A 27,376-nucleotide genomic window follows, 5' to 3' on the forward strand; every position below is an offset into this window, starting at 1 on the left:
AGGACCACGGCGGGAATGTAGAGAGCACTAGCCTGGTTAGTTAATCTGGGATACCTGCTAACTATCCAAATGAAAATGAGGAGCAGCAGGTTGGCTCCATCGGTCTGAAGTTCAGGAGAGTGGTCCAGGCTGGAGATGCAACTTTGGGAACTGTCAATGTGCATTTGGGTAGCTAAGATTAAAGAGAGGAGTGGTCCAATATTTGTGACTGGTTAGATGAGAAGGAACCACAAAAGAGACTGGGAAGTGGTGGCTGAGGAGGTTAAGAGGAAACCAGGAGGGTGAGAAGTCCTGGAAGGACCTCGAAGGAGCCTTTAAGGAGGAGGAAGGGAGCAGCTGTGTCAGATGCCTCTTTTTGGCCCGGTGAGGCAGGAATTAACCATCGGATTTAGCACCGTGGAGGTCATCGGTGGAGCGGTGGCAGTAAAAGCCTTGGTTATGGAGACTTAAAAGAGGAGAAATTGGCGACAGATACAACAAATACCTTGTACTTTCCCAGAAGGTGGTTGTGAGGATTAAATGAGTCAAGTGCTTAGAACAGTTTCCGGCTCATTGTAAGCGCTCAGTGAACGTTGGCTATTTTTAAAATCATGGTTAAAATTACAACCAGTGGAGAGAACAGAAAGAGAACACAAACAAGTCTCGTTCTATGACAGGTGTTGCCTGTGGTCTCTGAAAGTCGTGATTGAGAAATGACAGTCTCCTATTATCAATCCTGTAGGAATTGTTGGCTCATGGCCTCAGCAATGTGATTTCTTCATTTTTCTTCTGCATACCGAGCGCTGCAGCCATGGGAAGGACTGCCGGCCTGTACAGCACGGGAGCAAGGACACAGGTAACTTTGTTGTTCGGCAGGAACAAAAGAGCTGATGGGAAGACCAAGCGTCTCTCTAAAACCCTGAGACTACTTTAACTGCTTCCATTTTTAAAAAACTAGTTTCAAGGATGTCCGTCTCTTCCCTTTCTTAGGTAAGATCCTTCCCGAAGCTGAATGATTCACTGAGCAGACAAAAACATTCCTGTGCTGATAGCAGCTTTACTGCTGTCAGCCTTTGAGCCAAAGCTCTGCGTAGCTGTGCCTCCGATTGATCGTGCTTTTTGCTAATCTAACAAGTCAACTTGAAATTCTTCCATTTTTATTCACCTCCTTTAAATAAAGTGAAATCAGTTACACGCAGACACCAGTCCTTGACAGTTACATTCCTGTCGAGGAGAGAAGTAAACAAGTATGTATGTGAATAAGATGTCTGCGCACATTTTGGTTTAAAGGAACAATGATGCGTTTTTAGGAACCGAAATCAATTTGACATTTGAGAGCCTGCTATGTACCAGGTATGATGCTGGGTAGACTGATGATGGTGGTAATGAAGATGTCTCCGTGATGAGGACGCTGATGGTGGTGGTGGTGGAAGCATGTACTGAGATATATACCAGGCATTGTGCGTCATACTTTTTATATAAATGAACTCACTCTATCTTTTAGGCAACTCTGTGAAGGAGGTATAATTATTATCCTCAGTTTCCTCATTAGAGAACTGAGGGAAAGAGGGTTAAACTTACCCAGGTCACAGGCTAGTGAGTGTCAGCGCTGGGATTTGAACTCAGATAGCTTTATTTCAAATCTTGCATACATACTGTTATACAAGCAAATTATTGTTCATGTCAATTTAAAAAATTAACATTAACAGCTAACTGTTATTAAAACAATTCGCATTTATTTAAAATTGGAGTTAAATGAGGATCTAGAAAACATTGCATGTGATAATTTAGACATTTATTAGGCGTCTACCTTGTGTTAAGTCCTTTTGGGGCGGGGGGCTGTAGAAGAATAAATTGGAAAAGGATGTGGTTCTTGGTCTTGGGGGCAAGTGGCAAGAGAAATATGCATAAATGGACATCGAAATATAGGATAAAACTAACTCATAAAGTTATTGACGAATGTACAGAGGGGAAACAGCAACAAATTCTGAATGTATAATAATTTGACCAACAATTGCCACAGCTCATCAGCTAAGATGTGAAATTCTCATTCAACACTGTTTTACATGACGATTTGATTGATTTTTTTTTACGCAGTTAGCGATTTCAAGCGTAGGTTCATCACGTGTGTTGGCATAAACATTTTTGCAAACTCTCAAATGTTTGCAACCTAAATTTCAATGTTCAATATGTAGTATACTCAAGTGTCATCCCTTACTCTGAAGACTCTTCTATTTATGAAATTCTAGGAGTGCATGGTAGTTTCCACCTAGTTTCTCACGAGGATGAGTGCATGGATAGTGTGTTAGATTTCCTCTCTTCATGTCCAGGCCAGGTAAGGCTATGAGTGTCAAAGGCCTGCATGCAGAGCCTGGGCTGTGTTGTACCTCCACCAGTAGTGGCTGGGTGACTGAAGTGGGTTAATACCTGCTTATTTAGCACAATGCCTGAGCACCATAAATACTTCTTCAGTGATAATATTTATCATTGCTTTTATTATTATTATTAAGTGTTTTATAGCAAAATACTTGTAGAACCTTTTGTTTAATATTTATTTACTATTAAGACATCCTGATTTGGTTGGGATGCAGCAAGGCAGTTTCTAGTCCAGTGGTCCCTCCAACTTGCTGGCGATTTAGAGCAAGGTAGCATCTTCATCCATCACACGGGCAGAGAAGGCTGGAACAGAATCTGAGGTGCCTCTCAGCTCGAGGGTGGTTCATCCGTGGGGCTTCCTTAGGCGTTCACTGCTTTCCTTAATCACTGTCTTAGTGATAACAAAACCATCGGACTCATCTTCGTAACGTTCCATACTGAATGTCTAAAACAGAGAGTGCGTTGAGAAAACATGTTATTTTTACATCTGAGATTTTTTTTTTCACTTGAGTTGGGTATCAGTTTGTTCAGCTAATCAGGCAGGTACGGAAAGGCACTCTTCTTTTCTTTTCTGATGGCCACACGTTTGAATGGTTAGAACAATAGAACTTTTCTAAGGACTTTTCATTTAAGAGTTATTTTCTGCAAGGTACTGTGTTCCTCAGACTTCATAAAATGACAGGTATGTAACAAAAACACTAGTTCAGAGAAACAAAGCAGGGCTGCGAGGTATTTTCATGCTATTTTGCTTGTTGGAATTGTCGCTCATTTGTTCAACAATTCCCATTAAATTGCACAGAGAAGGAGTCTGGTTTGATGTGCATACCTGACTCAAGGATCCTTTCCCATGGTCGTCATTTTAGCACAGCAACTATTAGGTTTATGTAGGAATAACTGATAACTGACATGATTGGAAGAAGACACTGGGCAAGTCATATATTAAAAAAGTTTTATTCTAAATAGGCTATTTGTGAAAACAGCTTTTCTATGGGATAAGACTTCACAAAAAGCAATCTCTTAAATAGCTCTGTCTCCCTTAAGTACTAGACTCACATCCAGCAAATTAATCGCGAAGACTTAGAACCCTTCAACTTTTGGGTCAATAACACCAGAGTAGCAGTAGGAACCATCTTGCATTTGTCAGTTATTTCACCAACTGACTCCTTATTCAGAAACGCTATTAGTATTTCTGTAGAAAGATAGCTTTTAAAATGCAAATATGATCTTGTTACATCCTCCTAAAGCTCATGAAGGTTTTGCACAGGTCTTAGAACTGAGACTTTGATGTTATGAAAACCAAGGCTGTTCCCTCTACAGCCTCCTCTTGGCCTGCTCTCCGTCTCATTCTCAGCTCTCCAGCCTCAGCTCCTCCTTCCTCACAGCTCCGGTGTCTGTTCCCTTTGTCTCTGCGGCTGCCTCCTCCTCCCCTCCGAGTTAACCCTTCCCATCCTTCAGAGCTCATCGACACTACTGGGCCAGCTGTGTTCTTTTCTTCGGAGCCCTTCACGCTGCTGGACATTAAGTGTTGGTCTGTGTGGTTACATGACAAATGCCTGCCTCCTCCTCGTGACTTCGGCTCCTAGACAGCAGGGCCCATGTCTGCTTTGGTTTACCAGATCCTCAGTGTCCAGGCCAGGACCCGGCACATAGTAGGTGTTCAATAACTAGGTGTGGAAAGAATGAATGAGAAATGACCGAAGTATCTGATAATTATAAAGCGAGTCAGCTTGGCTGATCTAAGAAGGTACTGGTGTAGCCAGGAGAGAGCTTTTATTGTGACTTAATACAGTACATTTGAAGTCAGGAAAATCCCACCTGAAGTCAGCCTTCAAATCATAGGCTTTAGAGAAGGACTGTTTAATAGAAACATAATATGAGCCTCATAGGTAACTGAAATTTTCTAGTACTTATATTTTAAAAAGTAGAAGAAACTGGTAATATTAATTTTAATTGCATATTTTAATTTACTCGGTATAGCTGAGATATTATTTCAACAAATAATTTATGCAAAAATGGTTAATAATGTATTTTCATCTTTTTTAAATGAGGCTGCAAACTCTGGGGTGTATTTTACATTTACAGCATATCTTAATACCCACCAGCTGCATTTCAAGTGCTCAGGGACCACATGTGGCTGCATTAGGCCATTTAGGGTCCTTTTACATACAATGGAGTTGATGGCAAAGCCTTTCAGTGCTTTAGAAAATCAGAATAAAATGTTTGCATTGAAATAACAAAAGATGCTAATCACTGAATACCAGGTGCCATGGTCAGAGGCCCAAGGACCTCTCTATCCTGCACATGTCAGAACTTTGTAACAGTGATTTCCTCTAAATGTGACATGCAGAGTGTGAGTGTCGAAGAATAAGAAAGTCTTGGTGCCGCCTGGACACACAGCACAAACAGGGGCTGTGGGTCTTGCTTCTATTTTTCACCTTTAAAAAATGTTATTATGGGAGGAAGTACTGCACACCCCGCCTCCGCCCGACCTGTTCTCTCCCCTGCGTGTTTCTTTCTTCTTCCAACAGAGTAGATACACGGGTGCTTTTGGGCAGTTTGGGAGGCTCAACCGAACCATGAAGGATGAGAGACAGCATTGGCTGCAGGCAAAGCTCAGCTCCAGCTGAAAACGACAGCTGGCATTTAAATTTTTTTTTTTTTTTTTTTTTTTGCGTGACACTGAGATTGCCTCTGGGTTCTAATTTGCCAAACTATACTCCTTTATTCTTTCAGAATTTGGCTTATTGCTTCCGACTTCTTTTAAAGCCTTCTTAACCTAGCCTTAGTTGCCCAGCATCCCTTGTCTCTTTTTCTCTTACTCCCCTTTCCTGCTCTTTTCCCCATCCCCCTGCGTCCCCAAAGCTGTGCAGGTACTGAGCTGTCTACCTTCTTTGCATCCTCTGACAAATGTTTAGGAAGGAGATGGCTGGCATCTCGCTCTCCCTCCAGCCATGTCTCTGGGTGTAGGTAACACTGGTGCTTTCAGAGCCATCTTTGTAAGCAACCTGTTTAACTCAGATATTTGTTGGAGAATGTAATGAGAAGAGAATATAGATTATTTCATTATCCCATATGCAGAAATAACTCAAATAAGATTAGTTATGATTTTTGGAACCAAAAGTTATCTTTGGAAATTTAGTTAGTATGAAATGGAAAGAGTTGAAGGAAAGTAAAATGCCTAGAAAACATCTGTCCTATGGTTAATTAAGGGTGTAAACACTACTAGTTACAGCCTAAGCTAACCTGAAACTTATTAAGAAGGGGGCACTTAGCTTTGTTTGTTTTCTGAGTTTAAAAAAAGAAAACACATTTATCTGTCTTCTGGTTGTAACTTGCCTTTAAAATTTTTCTCCAGGTAAATCAGAGATATATAAGAAAGTAGCATTTCACATACAAAGCTATGGCTATTCAGAATGTATGTAATAATTAAAAATATAGCATGGCTGGGTTATCACAGACACCTGAAGTCAGAGAAGTCTGCTGTAACACTGCAGATATCTGATCTTAATTTAGCCTCTTTGTATCGTTACTGAGTTGGTCATCTACGGAAGTGATGGCTTGGACTGAATGCTTTCAAAGATTTTTTTCCAAATCCAAACTTTAGCATCTGGGTCTTTTATTTATGGGTACAAAGAAATTCAGTATTTTGACAATTTTGAGGGCAGAAACGATTATATCATGGATTTCTATGCCTGAGGAATAGATACACTGGGTAGATCTGATAAGGACCTCTTGTCTAATTAGATACATTTGTCTTTTGACCTGGGGCACCAGCAGTGATGAGGGGAGTGCGTTAAAGGAGCCGACGTACGCCATTGGATCATATAGTCTATTTCTTTTTTTTATTCAAGGGATAGAATTCTTTACTAGTCTATTTTATCATATGACTTACCATCTAACATAAACAATAGTCTTTTTCACCCATCATTAGTCACCTTTTCCAAGTAAGATCCATTTAACTTGACTTCCTTTGACGATAAGACTGACACTGCGGTCCAGTGCGCGCACAGTTGATGCACATACAAAAAGCCACGTGAATAAAAGGTAAGGGAAATTTATTTAAAGAAAAATCCCAAAGGTGGTTATAGTTTACTGTTTTTTTTTTAATTTTTAATATTTTTTTGTAGGGGAAGGTAATTAGGTTTACTTATTTATTTTTTTTAAGAGAAAGTACTGTGGACCGAACCCAGGACCTTGTGGTTTCTAAGAAAGCACTCTACCACTTGACCTCTACACTCCCCCGTAGAGTTTACTGTTTTAAAATATAATTATTTAGTTAGATTGTAATTTCCATAACAGCTTTAGTATATGTAAAGTATCTGGTTCATAATCCATGTTCCCTTTAACTCCTTAGCTCTATGACCTTGAGAAAATCACTTTGCCTCTTCTTTTTTTAGATTTTTTTGGGGGGTGGTAATTAGATTTACTCCTCCTCCTCCCCCCACCCCCCTTCTTCTTCGTCTCATTTTTTATGGAGGGACTGGGGATTGAACCCAGGACCTCATGCATGCCAAGCACACACTCTACCACTGAGCTATACCCTCTTCCCTACTTTGCATCTTTGACCTTCAGATCCTTCAAAGGAGTTTAGACCAGCTGTCCCGAGTTCATATCTGCACCTAAGATTAAAAGCTTTATTTTCAGATATACTGTAAGTATATGAATCAACAGCCTCACAAAAGGGATACATACCATTGTATTTTGTCATGAAATGCACCTTAGCAGTTGGTGTCTTTTTCTTTCCACATAAACGTGGATATAATGAGTCCCTTATGAGGGCATCTGAATGAAGTCTGTGATCTGCTCAATCCACTCTAGTGGGATGACAGTCATCATATTTTGCCGTTTAAAATTTTTTATCTTGTGGAATCACCAGTTTCTCCTAAATGATCAGGTAAGTGACAGTAACTTAACTTCTGTGGGTGATCTTTAACTCCCCAGTGACTTATTTCCCGCAGAAGGACTTCCCCTCCGTATGCTGGAGAATGCTGTTAGATGAGTTCCACTCACTGTAGAAGGAATTGTACCCAGTTTCTTTCACTCAGTTTAATGGTTTTGAGTTTCATCCACGCTGTTGCGTGTATCCACAGTCACTCTTTTATTAGTGAGTAGCATTCTATTGTATGGATGTCCCAAAATTTGTTTATCTACTCACCAATTGGTGGACAATTCAGTTATTTAGAGTTTGTGGTGTTTAAAAATAAGGCTGCTATTCATATTTACATATAAGTATTTTCATAGGCATATGTTTTCATTTTTCTTAGGTAGTCCTGGGTCATACATCACTTCATAAGAAGTGGCTAGACTGTTTTCAGAGTGGCTGTGCTCTATCGAATTCCCACCAGCACCGTCTGAGAGCTCTGCTCCGAGTCTAGTGCTCTGATTACTTATTTATATATCTATTTTTAGCCACTCTATTCCCTTTGACTTCTCCATAATGATGTTTTAGGTATTTTTCTGGTCCTGTGAAAACTCTCTTTTCCCTTGTTGGGCTGACAGTTTAGCCAAGTGTTTCTACTGAGACACAAACATTTGCTTATGTGAAATCAGGTTCTCCATCAAGCGGGACATAGCTCGGGGTGCGATGTTTTGGACTGCCTTCTGTCCGCAAGTTGAGTTGGTTAGGACACAATACTAATGACTCTCAGGGCTAATAAAATGAAGTCTGTTTCACTGAAGAGACTACTCCCTTTACCCCACGTAACTGCTTCGTACTAACAAAGGACTGCAAGCAAGAGGGTGAAAGGTTCTGCAGGAAATTTGTCGTCAGCACAGAAAAACCCTAAGCTGCATATTCAGTTATTCCCCCAACAGCTCCCTAGGAGCTGAGCAGGGGAGTCAGGCTGAGCAACACCAGGCTAAAGGACCTGTAACTGAAGTGTCATTTTCACTCTTACACAACAACAACAAAAAAGCCGTTGCCGTGATGTGTGTGAGACAGAGCTGGTGGTGTCCTGTTTCTTTGTGTGGAACTGCTGTCCTCTCACTGCTGACCTAACTTGATTGCACCAGTTTGTCAGCTGTCACATTCGGGTTCCTTCAGCTACAAAATATAGTTAATGATGGTCTATGTAATTGGTCAATCATATGCCAACATTTTGTTCCTTCTAATCAAGGAAAACTAAGAATTATCTTTTCCCCCTTATAACTTTGGAATAATAAGAAAGCTGAAGGCTTTATTTGTTTTGTCTGGTTTATGTTTCACAGGTGGCGTGTCTGATATCTTGCGTCTCCGTCCTGATGGTCATCTATGCAGCAGGGCCTTTGCTCTACTGGCTGCCCATGGTACAGCGGTGCTTTGTCATTATTTGCCTTTTAACTTTACTTTTAATGAGAATCACTGTATTTTAAAATTCCTTTGAAGAACAGCCTCAGTGATCCTAAATCTGAAACCTTACGTGACATAAGCAATGGCTGAATGGAGAGGTGGAAATAAGCCACATGTGATGGAGGAGGGGTGGGAGGGTACCACGCTGCTTTCGGATTCTTAGACTTTTGTATAAAAGTGGCATTGTGGAATTAGATTTATTCTGTATCCATTTGGAAGGTGGAACTAGGTCATCTCTTTGACATGAAGTAGACTCTGGAAGAATTTTATCAAAACTTGGACTGTTAGAAAATGCGTACTGCGCAAGAGGGTAGGAAACAAAATACATCCTGCCATCCTTGGTACATCTCTATACAAAGTGACTCAGAACATTAGTGTCTGTGTTTACCTTGCTTTTCACACGCCTGGGGCACTGAAGTGATGCAGATAAGATCTTGGTCAAGAATATGAAAATATGAAATATATGCATGTATGACTGAAAAAGTGTGCTGTACACCAGAAACTGACACATTGTAACCTGACTATAACTCAATAATAAAAAAATGTGATAAAGATCTTGGTCTCCAGAGAGCCAGAGACAGTCTCAGCCCTTTCTCGTTCTAGTTCTTCATTCATGTATTAAGAACAAACCATTTTCATGAGAGGATCTTCCAATAATAGAGTTCACTTTTCAAAAGAGTTTCAAGTGTCAAGTGAAGCCAGGTAATTGATACTCAAGACGATTAGAAATAAATATATGATATAAATATTTAATTTTTGCAACAAACACTTTTCAAACAAATGGCAGTGAGTAATGGTTATAAAGAGGACATTCAGCCTAATAACATTCACCCTTATAATTCATTACTTTTCTTTTTCTTTCTTTCTTTCTTTCTTTTTTTTGAATGGCATAATGTTTGCTATGTGATTTTCTAGAATTGGTATTATATTCCAACAGTACAATAATAGGTTAGTTGTAAACAAAATGAATGTTACTTTAGTCTTCTAAATGTTGATTGCTTTTCTCTGGTAAGTACTTCAAAAACAAAGAAATAAAAATACCTTGATTCTTTTAAATGTAGATTAAAATATTTTTCTTGCTTTCTTCATCAACTTCTTGTTTGTAGTGTGTTCTTGCAAGTATTATCGTTGTGGGATTGAAAGGAATGTTAATACAGTTTCGGGATTTAAGAAAATATTGGAATGTGGATAAAATTGATTGGGTAAGTAGAAACTTGACCTACAATTACCCTCTTTGGCTTAAACACATGTTACAAAATAAGCTTTAATAGTTCCATTTGCAGAAAATAGTTTTAGCCATTTGAGACTTACACTTTACAAACTACCGTTTATTTTTTCAAACTCAATAAAAGCATCAAAATGTAAAATGTCTTTATAAGAAACAGAAATGGAATTTTGTCGCATTTGATTGATATGTTGTTTAAGAACTTTTAAAGAAATGTTAGGCAACTCAAGTGGGTTGGGGATTCCCAATTTTCATTATGAAATGATTCCGGAAGTGAAACTCATCAAAGAAGAGCTAATAAGAATATGAGTGTTTATAACATACATGAAAAGCCAGCAGTGATTGCTAAGAAATGTATGTTGCATTATTACAGGTTACCCTATTAATAAACATATTAATAGTGATCATTCTAAATACAGGAAGTCTAATGAATTGCTTCTTAAATGGTTTTCACTGAGAGGATCATTATGTTACCAGGATATTGCTAGGCGCAGACTAAATTATACTGAACGATGATAAAGTATGGCTTTTACTAACATAAATATTTCACATGCTTGTTCTGGAGAAATGTGTCTATTCAAGAACCTTCAAAATCCTCTCCCTCTGCGATAGGGATGAACCATTTCATGAGTGGCCTCAGTTCAGCTCTGTTACGGCATTTCCCATGTTGAGATGCAATTACCTGTGTATTCCCCCTCCTTCAGATCCTTTGCTGTGCGAGATTTGGGGGGATTATTTATGCTAGTACATGCTTTAATAATATCCTTCCGAAGCCTCAGTAATACTGAGCTTCTACCAAGGTGCACTACTGGGTGCCACGTGGAGCACAGAGATGAGAAAAGGACCGCTGGTCCTCTTCAGACACGAGTCATTGTGCAGAATGCAGACACAGAAACAGGGACGTATTATGTTAGACATGATGCAACGTAACCTGGAAGCAAAAGGAAAAGCTTAGTACTGGAGAGAAATAGAGGCTGGAACATTTAATTCAGGAAGGGTTAATACAGAAAGCTCACAGCAGAGCTGAAATGTGAGCAGAGACTCGAAGGAACAGTGTTTGGCAGGCAGGCCAACAGGCCCAAATTAACCAGGCTGATGGAGGATCATGACCTTTTTCAGGTGATATATGTGAGGTAGCACATGGAAATAGAAAAATAAGAAGATGCAAGCTTATTTGACAGACTATTGATAACCCCATGATAAAGGTATTTCTAAGGAGTTCATGAATCCCGCAAGCAAGAGCACGTTGCCATATTGCAAGGGGAGAGATATCAGGGAAGGCTTCTTCCGGGAAATGACGGGTAGAGCATAGAGTGTGAACAGATGGGGCTGGGAGAGTTAAGAGTGGGTTGGACTGGGAAAGGCTTCTCATGTCCTGCAGAGGTTAGACTGCACCATAAAGGCAGTGAGGCATCACTGAAGTGAGAAATAGGAAGACGATTTATGCATTAGAAAGATCATTTTAGTAATTTGAAGAAGATGGATCAAACTGATGAAGAGTGCAGTAACTCGGGCAAATAAATGAGGAAGGCGTGGGCCGCGACTAAGATCTGCGATTCAGTCAGTTAGCCCTCATCACCGATCCATCATACAAAATGCACCAGTCTTGAGTGCTTCTAAGTCTCCAGTCAGGAACATCACCAGGGACATGCAATGTGGAGCAGGTAGGATAACAGACGGAGCAGGGAGAGGTGAAGCGAGGGAGTAGCTGCTAAGCTGTGTTGTACACGGATACGCTTTTTAATAATGAGAAAGTTTTCATGTGTTCCCTACTTGAGGTCAACTCTGGGGTTATCTTGTATTTAGGGGCTGTGAGTGCCTAATAGGGAAGGGACCAAGTAAGAACACTTAACAGAAAAAAGGGGGCTTAGGAACCCAATTCCTTATAGCTGTGACACCCAGCATTTGGATTTTTGGTAGGAATCATTACAGAATAGTGTTGGGACTGATTCTAACCAATGGAACTGTTCACTTGTCTGTGTTGCTAATTTCCAGTTGAACTTTTTTTTTTCAAAATTATAAATGTAGCCCCAGGAAATAACTAAGCATTGTAAGCCCAGCTTACAATAGAGGATGTTGTGGGAGAGTAAATACACTTTAAAAGTAGAACCAGATGGTACCAACATTTCTGGCTGCTCTGACGAATCATGGCCTCCAGGCTCTGTGGCTTTTTAAATGGCAGGGACCAGGGTCCTCAGTTCTCTATGCCACACTGAATCATGAGGTTGACCAGGAGGCATAGGACTTATAAAGCTTTCGGTGAGGTCTTATTCTGCCACACTCAGGCAGGTGCAGTCAGCATTAGGGGATGAGAGAGAAAGAGAGCAATCATGGCAAGTTGAAGTAATGATTAAAACTTGAAGCCCTATTTTGTACATGATCAATTCTGATGTAACACATTAGGAAGGAAAAAACACACTGTGCACAGACAGAAGATTCAAATGGCTGTCCATTCACCGGGATAGAGGAAGAACATCTTAGTGTCTAAGCTGTTAGATGGCAGGCTGAGGATGATGCTAGTAAGTGCTAACTTAGCGTTACATTTGAAGGTGATAGATCTTAACATGAGAACGTTCAAAACATACTTTCTGTCTTACTCCAGAATGTTTGTTTCTTCTATATCAAAAATGGATTTTACAGATAAAAATCTGTCCATTTGCTTCCAAGGGCTTAGCTGTTGGAAATAGCTGAACATTAAGAACCACTCAAGCTCAGTGTAGATAAATAATACAGACAAGGAGGAATTTCAAAGGTTAAAAATACCCTTTAGAAACATTTGTTTCAAACTTGTCTGGACAAAAGCTATACCCCCCCCAAGAATCTGCTGTTTTCAGATCATAGAGAAGTTTTTAACTTTTTCATTAGTGTATGGAATTGAATTATGTTGTTGAAGATGCTTTAAGGTGATAATGCCACTATTGGGAAAGAAAGGTGTCACCTTAGAACGTCATGCATAGATAAAGTAATGCAGGTAATTTGGGGGAAAAGAGAGCTTGGAAACTTTGTTGGTCTACTATTTGGTAAATGCAGAATTTTACATTTAGAAAATATAACCTTCTAGATTTCACAAATTATTTTGCTTTCAAATCATTTTTTTTTTTTTTGCTGGCAATAAACTTAGAATTGCCAACTATAATACAGTATCTTGTTGCAAATTGTAATTTCAGATGGTAGACAAAACTGTTATAATGTTGGAATCCCAACTAAAGGAGAAATAGAATTTTCTTGCAATCTTTTGAAATATTTTCCAAAACTAAGTTAGCCTTGATTTTTTTAGCTTTCACAGTTTCACAAGAAGTGACCCTTGCAAATAAAATTATAACCCTCTTTTTAGTGGTTGATCTAAAAGTGGCTTTGGTTGTGTCGTTGGAGTCAGTCATTTTAACATTAGGCTTTGACAGTCTTCTGCAGTAATTAGCTACCTTTGTTCTTTTTATAGAAATCCTAAAAACAGAATATTATTGTGAATGACAAAAAATCTGCAAACAATTGTTGGTAATATTGCATTAAATGAGAAAACAGTAGGAAATTGTGGCATGCTTTGGAACCAAACACATCAATCAACTATTCACAGGTCTTAAATAGCGTTTGTTGGGGATTGAACTTTGGGTTTGGCAGCATCTGTGTACAAAACAACACACCTTTCCCTTCTGCCTTTCCCTTTCCCTCGGCCACTGGAAGTCTGGTGGGGCCTGGATTTGTTTCTGTGTTCCTGGGCTTCTGTTTATTGCTTCTTAAATCATATTTTCTTGCTGAGAGATTTTTGTCACAGGAATGTTCTAGAAAAAGATGGTGAGGAATTGAGCAATCATGAGAAAGACGCGAATACCAAAGGACCCACATCTTCTGTTTCCTGCTTCTCTTTCAGGGCATCTGGGTCAGTACATATATATTTTCAATATGTTTTGCTGCCAATGTGGGGCTGCTGTTTGGTGTTGTCTGTACCGTAGCTGTTGTGATTGGTCGCTTCCCGAGGTAAGATCTTGTTTAAATGCTCTGTTTATTCTGACACAGCAGCGAAGTATATGGTGTCGCCAGTTACTTTTATTTCTGTGGGACAGGAAGTACTACAATCTCATGTTTTATTTAGAATTAGAGAGAAAAAGAGAAGTTTTTATTTACTTGTGATATATAACAATGTTGGTCTTAATGATGGGAAATATTTTGTCAGAACTACAAAATAGAACATATAAAATCCATTAAAGTCAAGAAATTAACCCCATCGCCATACAGTACATCACAGAGCTCTTTTTTTTTAAATTACATGAAAGGATATAGTATCCAATGAGACACAAACCATATAAGAATGTAATTGTTTGAAATCTAGTTTTTCAGAAGCTGTATTAATCTAGCTACTTTTTAAAGGTAATTTGTTAAAGAACACATTCTCTTCATTTTTTTAACTGAGCAGCTGTAAACCATTCCCCTATTTTGACCAATTCTTTTTCTGTTTCCCTAGTGTTCGTCATCTGACAACGCTTCTACTCATTTCTCATCCTTCCCTTAAAATTCGTTGTGAAATAATATATTTTTAAAAATACTAATTTTAGCCTCTGTAAATTCTATCTTTACGGAGTCTATATGTGTAGATTCATCGTAATCTGGTCCTATCTTACCACTGATTTCCTCTTTAATTCCTTTCCCCTAAAACATGATATTCTCAAAGACCATGTATTCTCTAGCCGTCTCCTTTATTGCTCTTATCAATCCACCTCTTGTAGCGTGAAGATATGCTAGAAGCCCAGATGAGATAAATTACGTTTTAAAATCTCTGTTTAGCTGTCTCTTTTGTTATTCTGCATCTGGTGATCCCAGAGATGTATACATTGTTTTATCAACAAACTGGACACAGCAGCCGAACCATTTTAGAGACGGTCTAACTGTTACAGTCAAATGACTTGCCCTTTTAACTTCTTCATGGTTAGTGTAGTAGTGATGAAATAACATTTTATTTTCTATCTGGCTTCATTCTAGAGCAAAAACTCTGAGTATAAAAAATATGAAAGAAATGGAATTTAAATTGAAGAGAGAAGTGGATGACGTAAGTTTAGTTTCCTTTTCTTGTGTAGTTGACAATTTTTGTGGGTCAGGTAGTTTTTAGATACCATGAGAAGCAGCTATAAATTACTAACTTAAAAATGATAATTCTGTTTTTGATTAGTGTGAACTTTCAGTGGCATATGTGACCCCTATGTATGTGGGAATCAACATGTAACAAATCAGTGGAAACAAGAGAATTCCTGTATCAGCATTCAGATAAGAGGATGGCACAGTTCACAGAAGCACAGTTCACAGTAGACTCATGGTCCAGATTAGTTCAGGCAATTTGGAACCTCTTCTCCATTACTATGTTGTCATAAACTAGCCAGACTAAACTAATATTCTATTCCCAATTAAATGATGGAGGAAAATAAGGAATAGGGAAAAAATTAAGCAAAGTGGGATCATGGTTTTTTTTTTTTTTTTTTAACACAAATGACTCTGTATTATTAGCAGACGGTAATTAATGCCAATAAGATTGGTTTCTTTGCACAGTGGGCACTTTTTTAAGGAAACAGCTTACATAAATTGCCTTGTCCAATCTGTGTTTAGTTATATTTGAGTTCTAGCTTCTTGTTCTGGAGGATAACCAAAAAAACAAGTTGAAAGAGAAGGAAAAAATGTTGACTTGAATTGTTGCCAATTAAAAAAGTTGGCCTCACTTTGAACCTGCTTTGTAATGTTTGGCTCATCTTTTTCCCTTTGTTTTTATATTCACTTGTTTTAGTATGTCATGATTGCGCTCAGATCAGAGAGAACTGGCCTCCCACCAGAAGGAGTAGTGTCAGGGTGTTTCTGAGTAGACTGGAAGTAGGAAGCAGCAGCCGGGGTCCTTCCGTGACACCCAGGGAAAGGGCTTGCATTTTGAATAAGAGTTGAGAGACTTGCCTCATAGAAAGCTATTTGAGTTCAAAGACTTTGAAGGTGTCCCAGGCTCAAGGTTTCTGCCAATGCTGCCTTTCTTTTCTTTCTTACCTCTTTCTTTTCTCCCTTCAAATTTTCCATAGGAATTTAGTGCCAGTGCAGTCCCAGACTGACTCTCAGACCTTTAAAGTCCTGTGTGTACCCACCCCATACGTCACAGCCACGTACCTGACATTCTTAGCTCTGAAACAGAATTCTAGTTTGACTACTTCTCAGTTTAGAGATCACTGGTTAATAAATTCTACTGAATGCACACCTTATTCTCAGGCTGAATATGTGAGGAAGTGAACGTGGGATTTTTAGAAGGAGGAAGATGCTGAAATTTCTCCACATCTATGACACTTGGTTCCAGTCTGATCACCTACCCGAATAATAACTGTGTCACATGAAAATCTGAAGTTTATCAGACTGTCATGCCCCACTTATTATTTAATGTTTTGTGTCAAAAATAAGGGGGAAAATCTAAGAGAAAGATTTGAATATGAACTACTGGGTGGAATTTTTAGCTAACGTGAAGTACAGTGGGGATCAGTCACCCCTCTCCACTCATTCCCTCCCCCCACCCCGCCCTTCAGCTTTCTCAGTTTGGAAGGTCTCCTCCCTTTCAGTGAATTCAGCTGTAATGAGAATTTCTTTTCTGGCCTAATTTGAGTCTCTCTTCCTTAATAAATGCCTATCTCTAAGAAGTATATTAACTTAAAATATGCTGGCACAGTCGCATGGTGTGATTAGTAAGCCAATCTAAGATGCAGAGCTCCAAGCCAAATAATTATTTTAATTTTTCTTTGTAAGAGACTTCCTCTTGATTAAAAGTTAATTTAGTAACATAAGGGTTTTTGTTTTCTCAAATTGTTTATTTACAGCAAATGTCCTCACTTTCTAGAGTACAAACAGTTGTGTACCTATAGAAACTTCTTGAAATTATCTAGTTTAAAAATTTACCTACTTTAGAAAATGAGGAAGCAAAGAGAGCTTAAATGAATTGTCCAAATTCACATACCTAATATTTTCTTTTATCTTTCTATCTCTTGCCTGTATGCATCTCCTCCTCAGCACTTCTGTACTGAAGTCTGAAGGAGTATTACTTTGTTTAGTTGGTAAGGAGTTAAACAAATTTATAGAATTTACCATCTTCTCATTCTCTAAGTCAGACCCCTGCCACTAAGGTTGTGGAGAAGGCGGTGTTGCCAGGAAGACCTAGGCAAATGGCCAAAGCAGACACCTTTTATATTGAAATGTTTCCTTCTCCATTTCATTAAGTCTTGCCCGCATCCTAGAAATCCAGTGTAATCTAGGGCTGCCCACAGCGAAATCCCATCCCTGGTACCACCTCTTGGTTTCTTTCCCCCCGTTAGAGCTGTCGGTCACTTGTAAGGTGCTGTTCCGGCCTAGGGAGGGCTATGTCATTATGAGGTAAGTGACCGACAGTTGACCCTTTTGGACGTATTCTCATTGTTAAAAATCCCAATGGGCAGGTAAAGGAGCTTAAATTTCTAGATTAAATGGAAGGGGTATTTTTAGGAGGATAAGTCTTCCTGGTACTGTTTGGATATTTTAGGTTGTCACCACCCCAAACCTAATTAATAGGAATAAGGGCCATGTTCTGAAAAGCTGCAGACTTATCTCATGGATACTAACTTTTTTCCTGAACCCAGCACCTCATACATGCTAAGTAAGCACTCTGCCACTGAGCTATACCTGCCGCCCAACAGTTCTTAATAAAGAGGAAGTACGTATGTTCTCTGAGAAGTGTGACAGTGTATTAAGGTATCCAAATAAATTTTAGTAATGAAGACATCAGCTAAGCGGTTGCTTCCGAGATTGAGTGGCATTTGGACTTATCAGATCTATATTCCTTGGAGACAGTGATCCTCTTTTATTTCATTCAGAACTCTGAATCTATTTCCTTTTTCCTCCAAAAGGAAACCGTGCATCAGGTGAAAATTGTCTTAATAAACAACCCACTTGTTTTCCTGAATGCAAAGAAGTTCCGTGCTGACCTGATGAACATAATCCAGAGAGAAAACACCAGCAGCCAGCCACATGATGAGATCAGCAAGGTAGGACCAGCTCTTTCACGATTACAGTGGTTTGCAACAGGTAGTCATGATACATATATATATATATATATATATATATATATATATATATATATATATATATATAGTGTCTGTTCATTCATTCATTTATTCATTCAGCCCATAGCTGATGGACATGTGTGCTAGGTGCTGTAACCCTGAGAAGAATAAATGAGAAAAGTCACTTAGAGGATCTTGTTACCAAGAAAAAAAAGACTTAGATCTATTTCTAAAAGAGAATGTAATAAATGACCCAGAGAATCATAAACAGTTGCCATCACTGCGGTAACATTGTTATAAAATGCCACCGCTCTTTATCTCCATAAATTATCTCACTTAACGGAGACAGCAAATCAAATGTGCATCAGGATGACTTCACGGAAATGAACTCTGCAATCACTTGAATCCGTAAGCCCTCTGCAATGTTCAGAGCGTGGACTTTGGAGCTAAACTGCCTGGGTTTGCCACTTAGGAGCTGTGGGGCCTAAACAGAGTTATTTAATCATTTGTGCTCGTTTCCTAAATGAGTCAATATATGCAAAGAAATTAGAATGGTGCCTGACTGACTCAATATTATAAAATCTTAACTAGTGTATTAGTTTGAGTGCAAATAGCACCCTCTCTCTATGAAGCTTTTTGTGACTATTTTAGATCACAAAGGTATCTTCTTTCTCTTGTATCCTTGAGTGTGTACCATCTCCCTGTCAGTCAGGTGCATAGGAGACCTTGGCCCTCCCATTTCCGGTGTCTCGAGAGCTGTTCAGTTCCACATTCCTGGCCTGGCAGCTTCATGCTTCTGCCTCTCGGCCTCATGCGGATCCATACCACAGAGGCCCTCGATGCAAGATTATATGTGAAATTTGCCGGACATAATTCAAAATGAAAAAAGAAAGTGAGGTTCCTTGTTCAACAACTGTTAAGAATTCCAAGATGGTGACAACAGAGCCTTAAACCAAATGGGGGACCCTTCTCAGCGAGGGGTCCTGTGTGACTGCACAGGGCTCACGCCCGTAAAGCTGGCCCTGCCTGTGTATTTCCAGACCTCCTTTACCCTCACTGTGCACGTTAGAAGGTCATTTTCATCAGAATATTAGGAACCGCCACCTGTGATTTTGGGTTGAGAAGAACTTGTTCTTATACCAAAGGGGGAGTTATATTCCTAGTTGTTCAAGCTGTATATTACACCTATTTTTAACCATGAAGTGCTCTATACCTGGTAGCGGTGTTAAATTCTCTCATGAGAGAGTGAAGCTCACAACCACCATGAATAGCAGTATTGTGGGAAAATCTGTTTAGAGTTTCAAACAACCTAATTAACCCAGAAGAAATTTGTGGTCTTATTTTGCCAAAAATATAAATTTATTTCTTGAAATAATATACTGCTTTGTGGGCTTTATCACATCTGGCAGAGTGCCTGATAAGTACATTCTTATAACTAATTATTTATCGAGTTAATAGTGTCTTCCTTAGAATATTTTCCTGCAAGACTAAGGCCACACCAACTTGTTTCAGAAACTGAAAACTGGCACGTGTTTATCTTGTGCACCTTAAAAACAGATCTCGTTAACACAGCCTTCTGTGAGGAGGTTCCACGTATATGATTTTTACCTACTTGGGACATCAGAAATTTGAGTCTAAAAACCAAATAGAGTTCATTGAATCTAGGTTATTGGTAGTAATGACACCTAAAAGGATTCTTTAGCTCAGAACTTCATGATAGTGGGAAAGAATTTGTTGAAACTGAGTTCCACTATAATGATAATAATGCAAATATTGTATGTGTGTTTGTATGCTGTGAATTTTCAAGGACACACCAGGAATTCAGATGATAATCTGGAAGCCCTGCTCTCAGAAGAACCTGGGATAAACCTTTACTCAGAAGAGTTAAAAGTGTTGTGTTGAGTACCGTGGATTCTCTTTTAGGCATCTTATGTTATCCTTGACACACACTGCCTGTCTAGGATACCTGCTTCTTGTTTTAAGGACTTTGCACTTATGAGTTCAGTTTTAAGAGTGACGAGTCTGCGTCAGCTTATCTCTCCTGCAGCCTGGCTTCCCATCATCGGGCTGCGCGTAGCAGCCTTCAGCTGTGCCGTGAACTGAAGTTCTCTGCCAGGGCCTTGGTTTTCTGCCAGGTGGTGGTGACGGAAGGGCAGCTAAAACACTCCAGAACAGTGAGATTCAGTTCCTATTCAACACATAGACTGAAAAATGATCCCCTGTTTCGCTATGCGGTCGTTATGTCTGTGGTGACGTTCTTCCTACATACCCCCGTGAAATGCCTCCCCGGACGCAGACGCTTAGAAGGGCCTCAGGCTGCTCGCGTGTGAAGGGTTCGCGCTCATCACTGTGCAGGCTACAGGCATTCTCTAATAAAGTTAATCAGCATTTTGTGGTCTCACTTTGCAGGAGGAGTTTCAATCTGCTATTTATCTAAAATTTTCTTTTGCTCAGACAAGGTAACTTTTTTAAAAACTCGATTTATTTTTGTAACGGTTTAAGATTTACAGAAAAATCGAGAAGGTACCACAGAGAGTTCAAATATACCCCACACCACACAGTTTCCTGTCTTACTAACATCTTGGATTAGTGTGACATATTTATTACAATTAATCAACCAATATGGGTGCATTATCATTAACTAAAGTCCATGCTTCCTTCAGATTTACTCAGTTTTACCTAATGTGCTTATTTTTATTGACGTATAGTTGATTCACAATGTTGTGTTAGTTTCAGCTGTACAGCACAGTGATTCAATTATACATATACATACATAAGTCTATTCTTTTTCAGGTTCTTTTCCATTGTAGGTTATTACAACATATTGAATATGGTTCCCTCTGCTATACCTTTGTTGGTTATCTATTTTGTATATGTTAATCCCAAATTCCTAATTTATCCCTCCCCCGCTTTCCCCTTTGGTAACCATAAGATTGTTTTCTATGTCTGAGTCTATTTCTGTTTTGTAAATAAGTTCACTTGTATCATTTTTTAAGATTCCACATATAAGTCATATCATATGATATTTGTCTTTGTCTGGCTTACTTCATTTAATGTAATAATATGATATGGTCCATTCATATTGCTGCAAATGGCATTATTTCATTCCGTTTTATGGCTGAGTAATACTCTATTATTTATATATATATATATATATATATATACTGTATCTTTTTTATCCAGTCATCTGTTGATGGACATTTAGGCTGCTTCCATGGTTTCACTATTATAAATAGTGCTGCTATGAACATTGGGTGCATGTATTTTTTCAAACTCGAATTTTCATCTTTTCTGAATATACACCTATGAGTAGGATTGCTGTATTATGTGGTAATTCTATTTTTAGTTTTTTAAAGGAATCTCCATACTGTCCTCCATAGGGGGCTGTACCAAATTACATTCCCACCAACAGTATAGGAGGGTTCCTTTTTCTCCATACCCTCTACAGGATTTATTATTTATAGAATTTTTATGATGGCCATTCTGATGAGTATGAGGTGATAACTCATTGTAGTTTTGATTTGCATTTCTCTAATAATTAGTGATATTGAACATCTATCATGTGCCTGTTTGTCATCTGTATGTCTTCTTTGGAGAAGTGTCTAATTAGATCTTCTGCCCATTTTTTTTTTATTGAAGTACGTCAATTACAATGTGTCAGTTTCTGGTGTACAGCACAGTGTCCCAGTCATGCATATACATGCATATATTCATTTTCATATTCTTTTTCATTAAAAGTTATTACAAGATATTGAACATAGTTCCCTGTGCTATACAGAATAAACTTTTTTTAAATCTATTTTTTATATAGTGGCTAATATGTGTAAATCACAAACTCCCAAATTTAGCCCTTCCCACTACTTTTCCCCAGTAACCATAAGATTGTTTACTGTCTGTGATTGTGTTTCTGTTTTGTAGATGAGTTCATAGTGTTCTTTTTTTTTGTTTTTAAGATTCCACATATGACTGACATCATATGGTATTTTTCTTTCTCTTTCTGGCTTACTTCACTTAGAATGATGATCTCTAGATTAATCCATGTTGCTGCAAATGGCATTATTTTATTACTTTTTATGGCTGAGTAGTATTCCATTGTATAAATATACCACAACTTCTTTATCCAGTCATCTGTCAATGGACATTTAGGTTGCTTCCATGTCTTGGCTATTGTAAATAGTGCTGCTGTGAACATTGAGGTGCATGTATCTTTTTGAATTAGAGTTCCCTCTGGATATATACTCAGAAGTGGGATTGCTGGATCATATGGTAGGTCCATTTTAATTTTTTTGAGAAATCTCCATACTGTTTTCCATAATGGCTGCACCAAACTACATTCCCACCAGTAGAGTAGGATGGTTCCCTTTTCTGCACACCCTCCAGCATAGACCATTCATTTCTGCCCATTTTTTGATTGGGTTGTTTATTTTTTGATATTTTGGAAATTAATCCCTTGTTGGCCACATTGTTTGCAAATATTTTCTCCCATTCATAGGTGATTTTTGTTTATGGTTTCCTTTGTTGTGCAAAAGCTTTTAAGTTTAATTAGGTCCCATTTGTTTATTTTTGCTTTTACTTTTATTTTACTTTTACTCCTTTGTTTAATTGACCATAAATGCATGGATTTATTTCTGGGCTTTCTATCCTGTTCCATTGATCTATGTGTCTATTTTTGTTCCAGTACCATACTTTTTTGATTACTGTAGTTTTGTAGTATAGTATGATGTCAGGGGGCCTGATTCCTCCAGCTCCATTCTTCCTAAAGTTTCTTTCAGCTATTCAGGGTCTTTTGTGTATCCATACAATTTAACAATTTTTTTTTGTTCCAGTTCTGTGGAAAATGCAATTGGTAATTTCATAAGGACTGCATTGAATCTGTAGATTTCCTTGGGTAATATGGTCATTTTAACAATATTGATTCTTCCAATCCAAGAACATGGTATATCTTTCCATCTGATTGTGTCATCTTCAGTTTCTTTCATCAGCATCTAACAGTTTTCAGAGTACAAGTCTTTTGCCTCCTTAGGTATTTTATTTCTAGGTATTTTTTTCTTTTTGATGTGATGGTAAATGGGATTGTTTTCTTAATTTATTTTTCTGATATTTCATTGTTAATATATAGAAATGCAACTGATTTCTGTGTATTAATTTTGTATCCTGCAACTTTACTAAATTCATTGATGAGCTCTAATATTTTTCTAGTAGTTTCTAGGATTTTCTGTGTATAGTAGCATTTCATCTGCAAACAGTGACAGTTTTACTTCTTTTACCTATTTGGATTCCTTTAATTACTTTTTCTTCTCTAATTGCTGTGGGTAGTACTTCTAAAACTATATTGAATAAAAGTGGTGAGAGTGGACATCCTTGTCTTGCTCCTGATCTTAGAGGAACTGCTTTTAGATTTTCACCAATGAGTATGATGTTAGCTATGGGTTTATCATATATGGACTTTATTATGTTGAGGTATGTTCCCTCTATGCCACTTTCTGGAGAGTTTTTATCATAAATGGATGTTGAATTTATGAAAAACTTTTTCTGTGTCTATTGAGATGATTATATGGTTGTTATTTTTCAATTTGTTAACGTAGTGTATTGCATTGGTTGATTTGCAGATACTGAAAAATCCTTGCATACCTGGGATAAATCCCACTGACCATGGTGTATGATCTTTTTAATGTATTGTTGGGGTCAGTTTACTATTATTTTGTTGAGGATTTTTGCATCTATGTTCATCATTGACATTGGCCTGTAGTTTTCTTTTCTTTTTTGTTTTTTTTGCGATATCTTTGTTTGATTTGGGTATCAGGGTGATGGTGTCCTCTAGAATGAGTTTAGGAGTGTTTCTTCCTCTGCAGTTTTTTAGAATAGTTTCAGAAGTATAGGTGTTAACACTTCTCTAAATGTTTAGTAGAATTCACCTGTGAAACCATCTGATCCTGGACTTTCATTCATTGGGAGCTTTAAAATTACTGAATCAGTTTCTGTACTGGTAATTGGTATGTTCTTATTTTGTATTTCTTCCTGGTTCAGTCTCGAGAGATTATATCTTTCTAAGAATTTTACATTTCTTCTAGGTTGTCCATTTTATTGGCATATAGGTGCTTGAAATAGTCTCTTATGGTCCTTTGCATTTTTGTAATTTCATTTATAACTTCTTTTTCATTTCTGATTTTATTGATTTGAGACCTCTCCGTTTTTTTCTTGATGAGTCTGACTAAAGGTTTATCAATTTTGTTTATCTTTTTAAAGAACAAGCTTTTCATTTCATTGATCTTTTCTATTTTTTTAGTGTCTATTTCATTTATTTCTGTTCTGATCTTTATGATTTTTTTTCTTCCACTATACTAACTTTGGGTTTTGTTTGTTCTTCTTCCTCTATTTGCTTTAGGTGTAAAGTTAGGTTGTTTGAGATTTTCTTGTCTTATGAGGTAAGCTTCTATCTCCATAATCTTCCCTCTTAGAACTGCTTTTACTGAATTCCATAGGTTTTAGATCATCATGTTTTCATTTTCCTTTGTTTCTAGCTATTTTTTTGGTTTCTTCTTTGATTTCTTCAATGATCCATTGGTTATTTAGTAGCATATTGTTTAGCCTCCACATGTTTGTGTTTTTTGCAGTTTTTTTCTTGTAGTTGATTTCTAATCTCATAGCACTGTGGTTGGGAAAGATGCTTGATATACTTTCAGTTTTCTAAATTTACCAAGGCTTGCTTTGTGGCCCAGTATGTGATCTATCTTGGAGAACGTTCCATGCACACTTAACAAGAATATGTATTCTGCTGCTTTGAAATGGAATGCTCTATAAGTATCAATCAAGTTCATCTGGTCTAATGTGTCACTTAAGACCCATGTTTCCTTATTGATTTTCTGTGTGGATGGTCTGTCCATTGATGTAACTGGTAAGGCCCCCTGCTATTATTGTTTTGCTGTCAATTTCCCCTTTTATGTCTATTAACAGTTGCCTGACATATTGAGTTGCTCCTATGTTGGATGCATATATATTTACAATTGCTATATCTTCTTCTTGGCTAGTCCCTTGATCTTTATGTAGTGGCATTCTTTGTCTCTTGTAATAGTCTTTATCTTAAATTCTATTTTGTCTGATATACTCTGGGTTTTCTTTTGATTTCCATTCATGTGGAACACTTTTTTCTATCCCCTCACTTTCAGTCTGTGTCTCTGGTTCTGAAGTGAGTCTCTTGTAAGCAGCATATATATGGGTCTTGTTGTGAATATCCATTCAGCCAGTCTGTGTCTTTTGGTTGGAGCAGTTAATTCATTTATATTTAAGGTAATTATTGATATATATGTTCTTAATGCCATTTTGTTATTTTGTTTTGGATTTGTTTTTGTAGGTTTTCGGCTTCATTTCTTCTTCTGTTCCCCTCTCTTGTTGATTTGATGGCTATCTTTACTGTTATGTTTGGATCCCTTTTTTTTTTTTTTTTTTTGTATGTATATCTATTTTAGATTTTTGTTTTGCAGTTACAGTGAGGTTTTGGTTTAGTTTATGTATCTGCATAATAGTTTTAAGTTGCTGATCTCCTAATTTCAAATGCATTTTAAATACCCTGAATTTGTACTCACCTCACAATGACTGGTTTTGGTATCAAATTTTACATCTGATTATTTTGTGTATGCCTTAACTGCTTATTGTGGATACAGATAATTTTACAACTTTTGTCTTTTGACTTCCCTACTGGTTTGTGTGTGGGTGATCTCCCACCTTTACTGTATATTTGCTTTTAACAGTGAGCTTTTCCATTTCATAATTTTATTCTTTCTAGTTGTGGCCTTTTTCTTTTCCACCTACAGAAGTTCTTTTAGCATTTGTTGTAAAGCTGGTTTGGTGGTGCTGAATTCTTTTAGGTTTTGCTTTTCTGTAAAGCTTTTGGTTTTTCTATTGAATATGGATGATTCATTGTTGGGTACCGTATTCTTGGATGTAGGTTTTTCCCTTTCATCACTTTAAATATGCTGTGCCACTCCCTTCTGGCCTGCAGAGTTTCTGTTGAAAAATCAGCCGATAACCATATGGGAGTTCCCTTGTGTTTATTTGTTGCTTTTCCCTTGTTGCTTTTAATATTTTCTCCTTATCTTTAACTCTTGTCAGTTTGATGACTATGTGCCTTTGGGTTAATCCTGTATGGGAGTCTCTGTGCTTCCTGGACTTGAGTGACTATTTCCTTTCCCAGCTATTATCTCTTCAGATGTTTTCTCAGGCCATTTCTCTCTTCTCCTTTTGGGACCCCTATAATATGAATGTCAATGTGCTTGATGTTGTCCCAGAGTTCTCAAACTGTTCTCATTTCTTTTCATTCTTTTTTTTTTCTCTGTTTAGTGACAGTAGTTTCTACTACTCTGTCTTATAGCTCACTGATCCATTCTGCCTCATTTATTCTACCATTGATTCCTTCTACTATATTTTTTATTTCAGTTATTGTAATCTTCAACTCTGGTTGTTCTTTATATTTTCTAACTCTCTGTTAAAAACTTGTAACTTCTCGCTTTGTGCATTCATTCTTCTCCTGAGTTCTTGGATCACCTTTACGATCATTACCCTGAACTCTTCCTCAAGTAGAATTACCTATCTCCACATCACTTAATTCTTCTGGGGTTGTATCTTGTTCCTTTGTCTGGAACATATTCCTCTGCTGCCTCATTTTGTCTAATTTTTTATTTGTGTTTTTACATATGTGAGGGGTTAGTTATGTTTCTCAACTTTTGAAGAAGTGGTCCTCTGTCAAGGATATGTCCTGTGTCCCAGCAGTACACTCCCTTCTCATCACCAGAGGCCAGCTGGTCCCAGGGGAGGGTCTGACCTGCATTTGTAGACTGTTTTCCACAGACTGTGGGATCAAAGTTTTCTTGCTTCTGATGTCTGCTCCCTGGTGGGTGAGGCTGGTCTGGAGACCTCTGCTGGCTTCCTGGTGGGAGGCGCTGGTGTTTGCCCACTGGTGGGGGGAGGTGGGTCCTGCCTCTCTGGTGGGTAGGGCCATTTCTGTGAGTATGTCTAGAGGCAGCTGTGGGCTCAGAAAGTCTTCAGGCATCCAGTCTGCTGATGGGTGGGCTGTGTTCCCACCCAGTTAGTTGTTTGGCCTGAGTTGTCCTAGCAGTGGTGCCTACAGGCTGATGAGTGGGGCCAGGTCTTGGTGCTAATGACCCAAGCAAGAGGTCAGCCTTGAGGAGGGTTCAGTCAGATGAATACTCCCTGATATGTCTACTACCAGTTTTCATGTACCCAGGGTGAGCCATACCCGCCCCCCACCTCCCCAGGACGCCCTCCAAGATCAGCAGGTAGGTCTGGCTCAGGGTCTTATGAAGTTACTGTTTTTCCCTTGGTCCCAGTGGGATTGTGTGTGCATCCTTTAAGAGTGAAGTCTCTGTTTCCCCCAGTGCTGTAGAGTTCCTGCAATTAAGCACCACTGGC

At 38.3% G+C, this 27,376-nt stretch overlaps 1 protein-coding gene across 3 annotated transcripts in view; it reads left to right on the forward strand.

Moving 5' to 3' along the window:
• The window catches only part of SLC26A7 (solute carrier family 26 member 7), a 133,998-nt gene that overhangs the window by 85,237 nt on the left and 21,385 nt on the right, over positions 1–27,376 (forward strand). For all 3 annotated transcript variants that reach the window (XM_074352617.1, XM_074352616.1, XM_074352618.1), the window contains exons 9-14: positions 722–835; positions 8,563–8,640; positions 9,790–9,885; positions 13,777–13,883; positions 14,883–14,949; positions 17,795–17,932. In XM_074352617.1, the coding sequence (XP_074208718.1) occupies positions 722–835; positions 8,563–8,640; positions 9,790–9,885; positions 13,777–13,883; positions 14,883–14,949; positions 17,795–17,932 (600 nt within the window). The remainder of the gene's footprint in view (positions 1–721; positions 836–8,562; positions 8,641–9,789; positions 9,886–13,776; positions 13,884–14,882; positions 14,950–17,794; positions 17,933–27,376) is intronic.

Source organism: Camelus bactrianus, chromosome 25 (genome assembly GCF_048773025.1).
Source record: "Camelus bactrianus isolate YW-2024 breed Bactrian camel chromosome 25, ASM4877302v1, whole genome shotgun sequence".
Lineage (NCBI taxonomy): Eukaryota > Metazoa > Chordata > Mammalia > Artiodactyla > Camelidae > Camelus > Camelus bactrianus.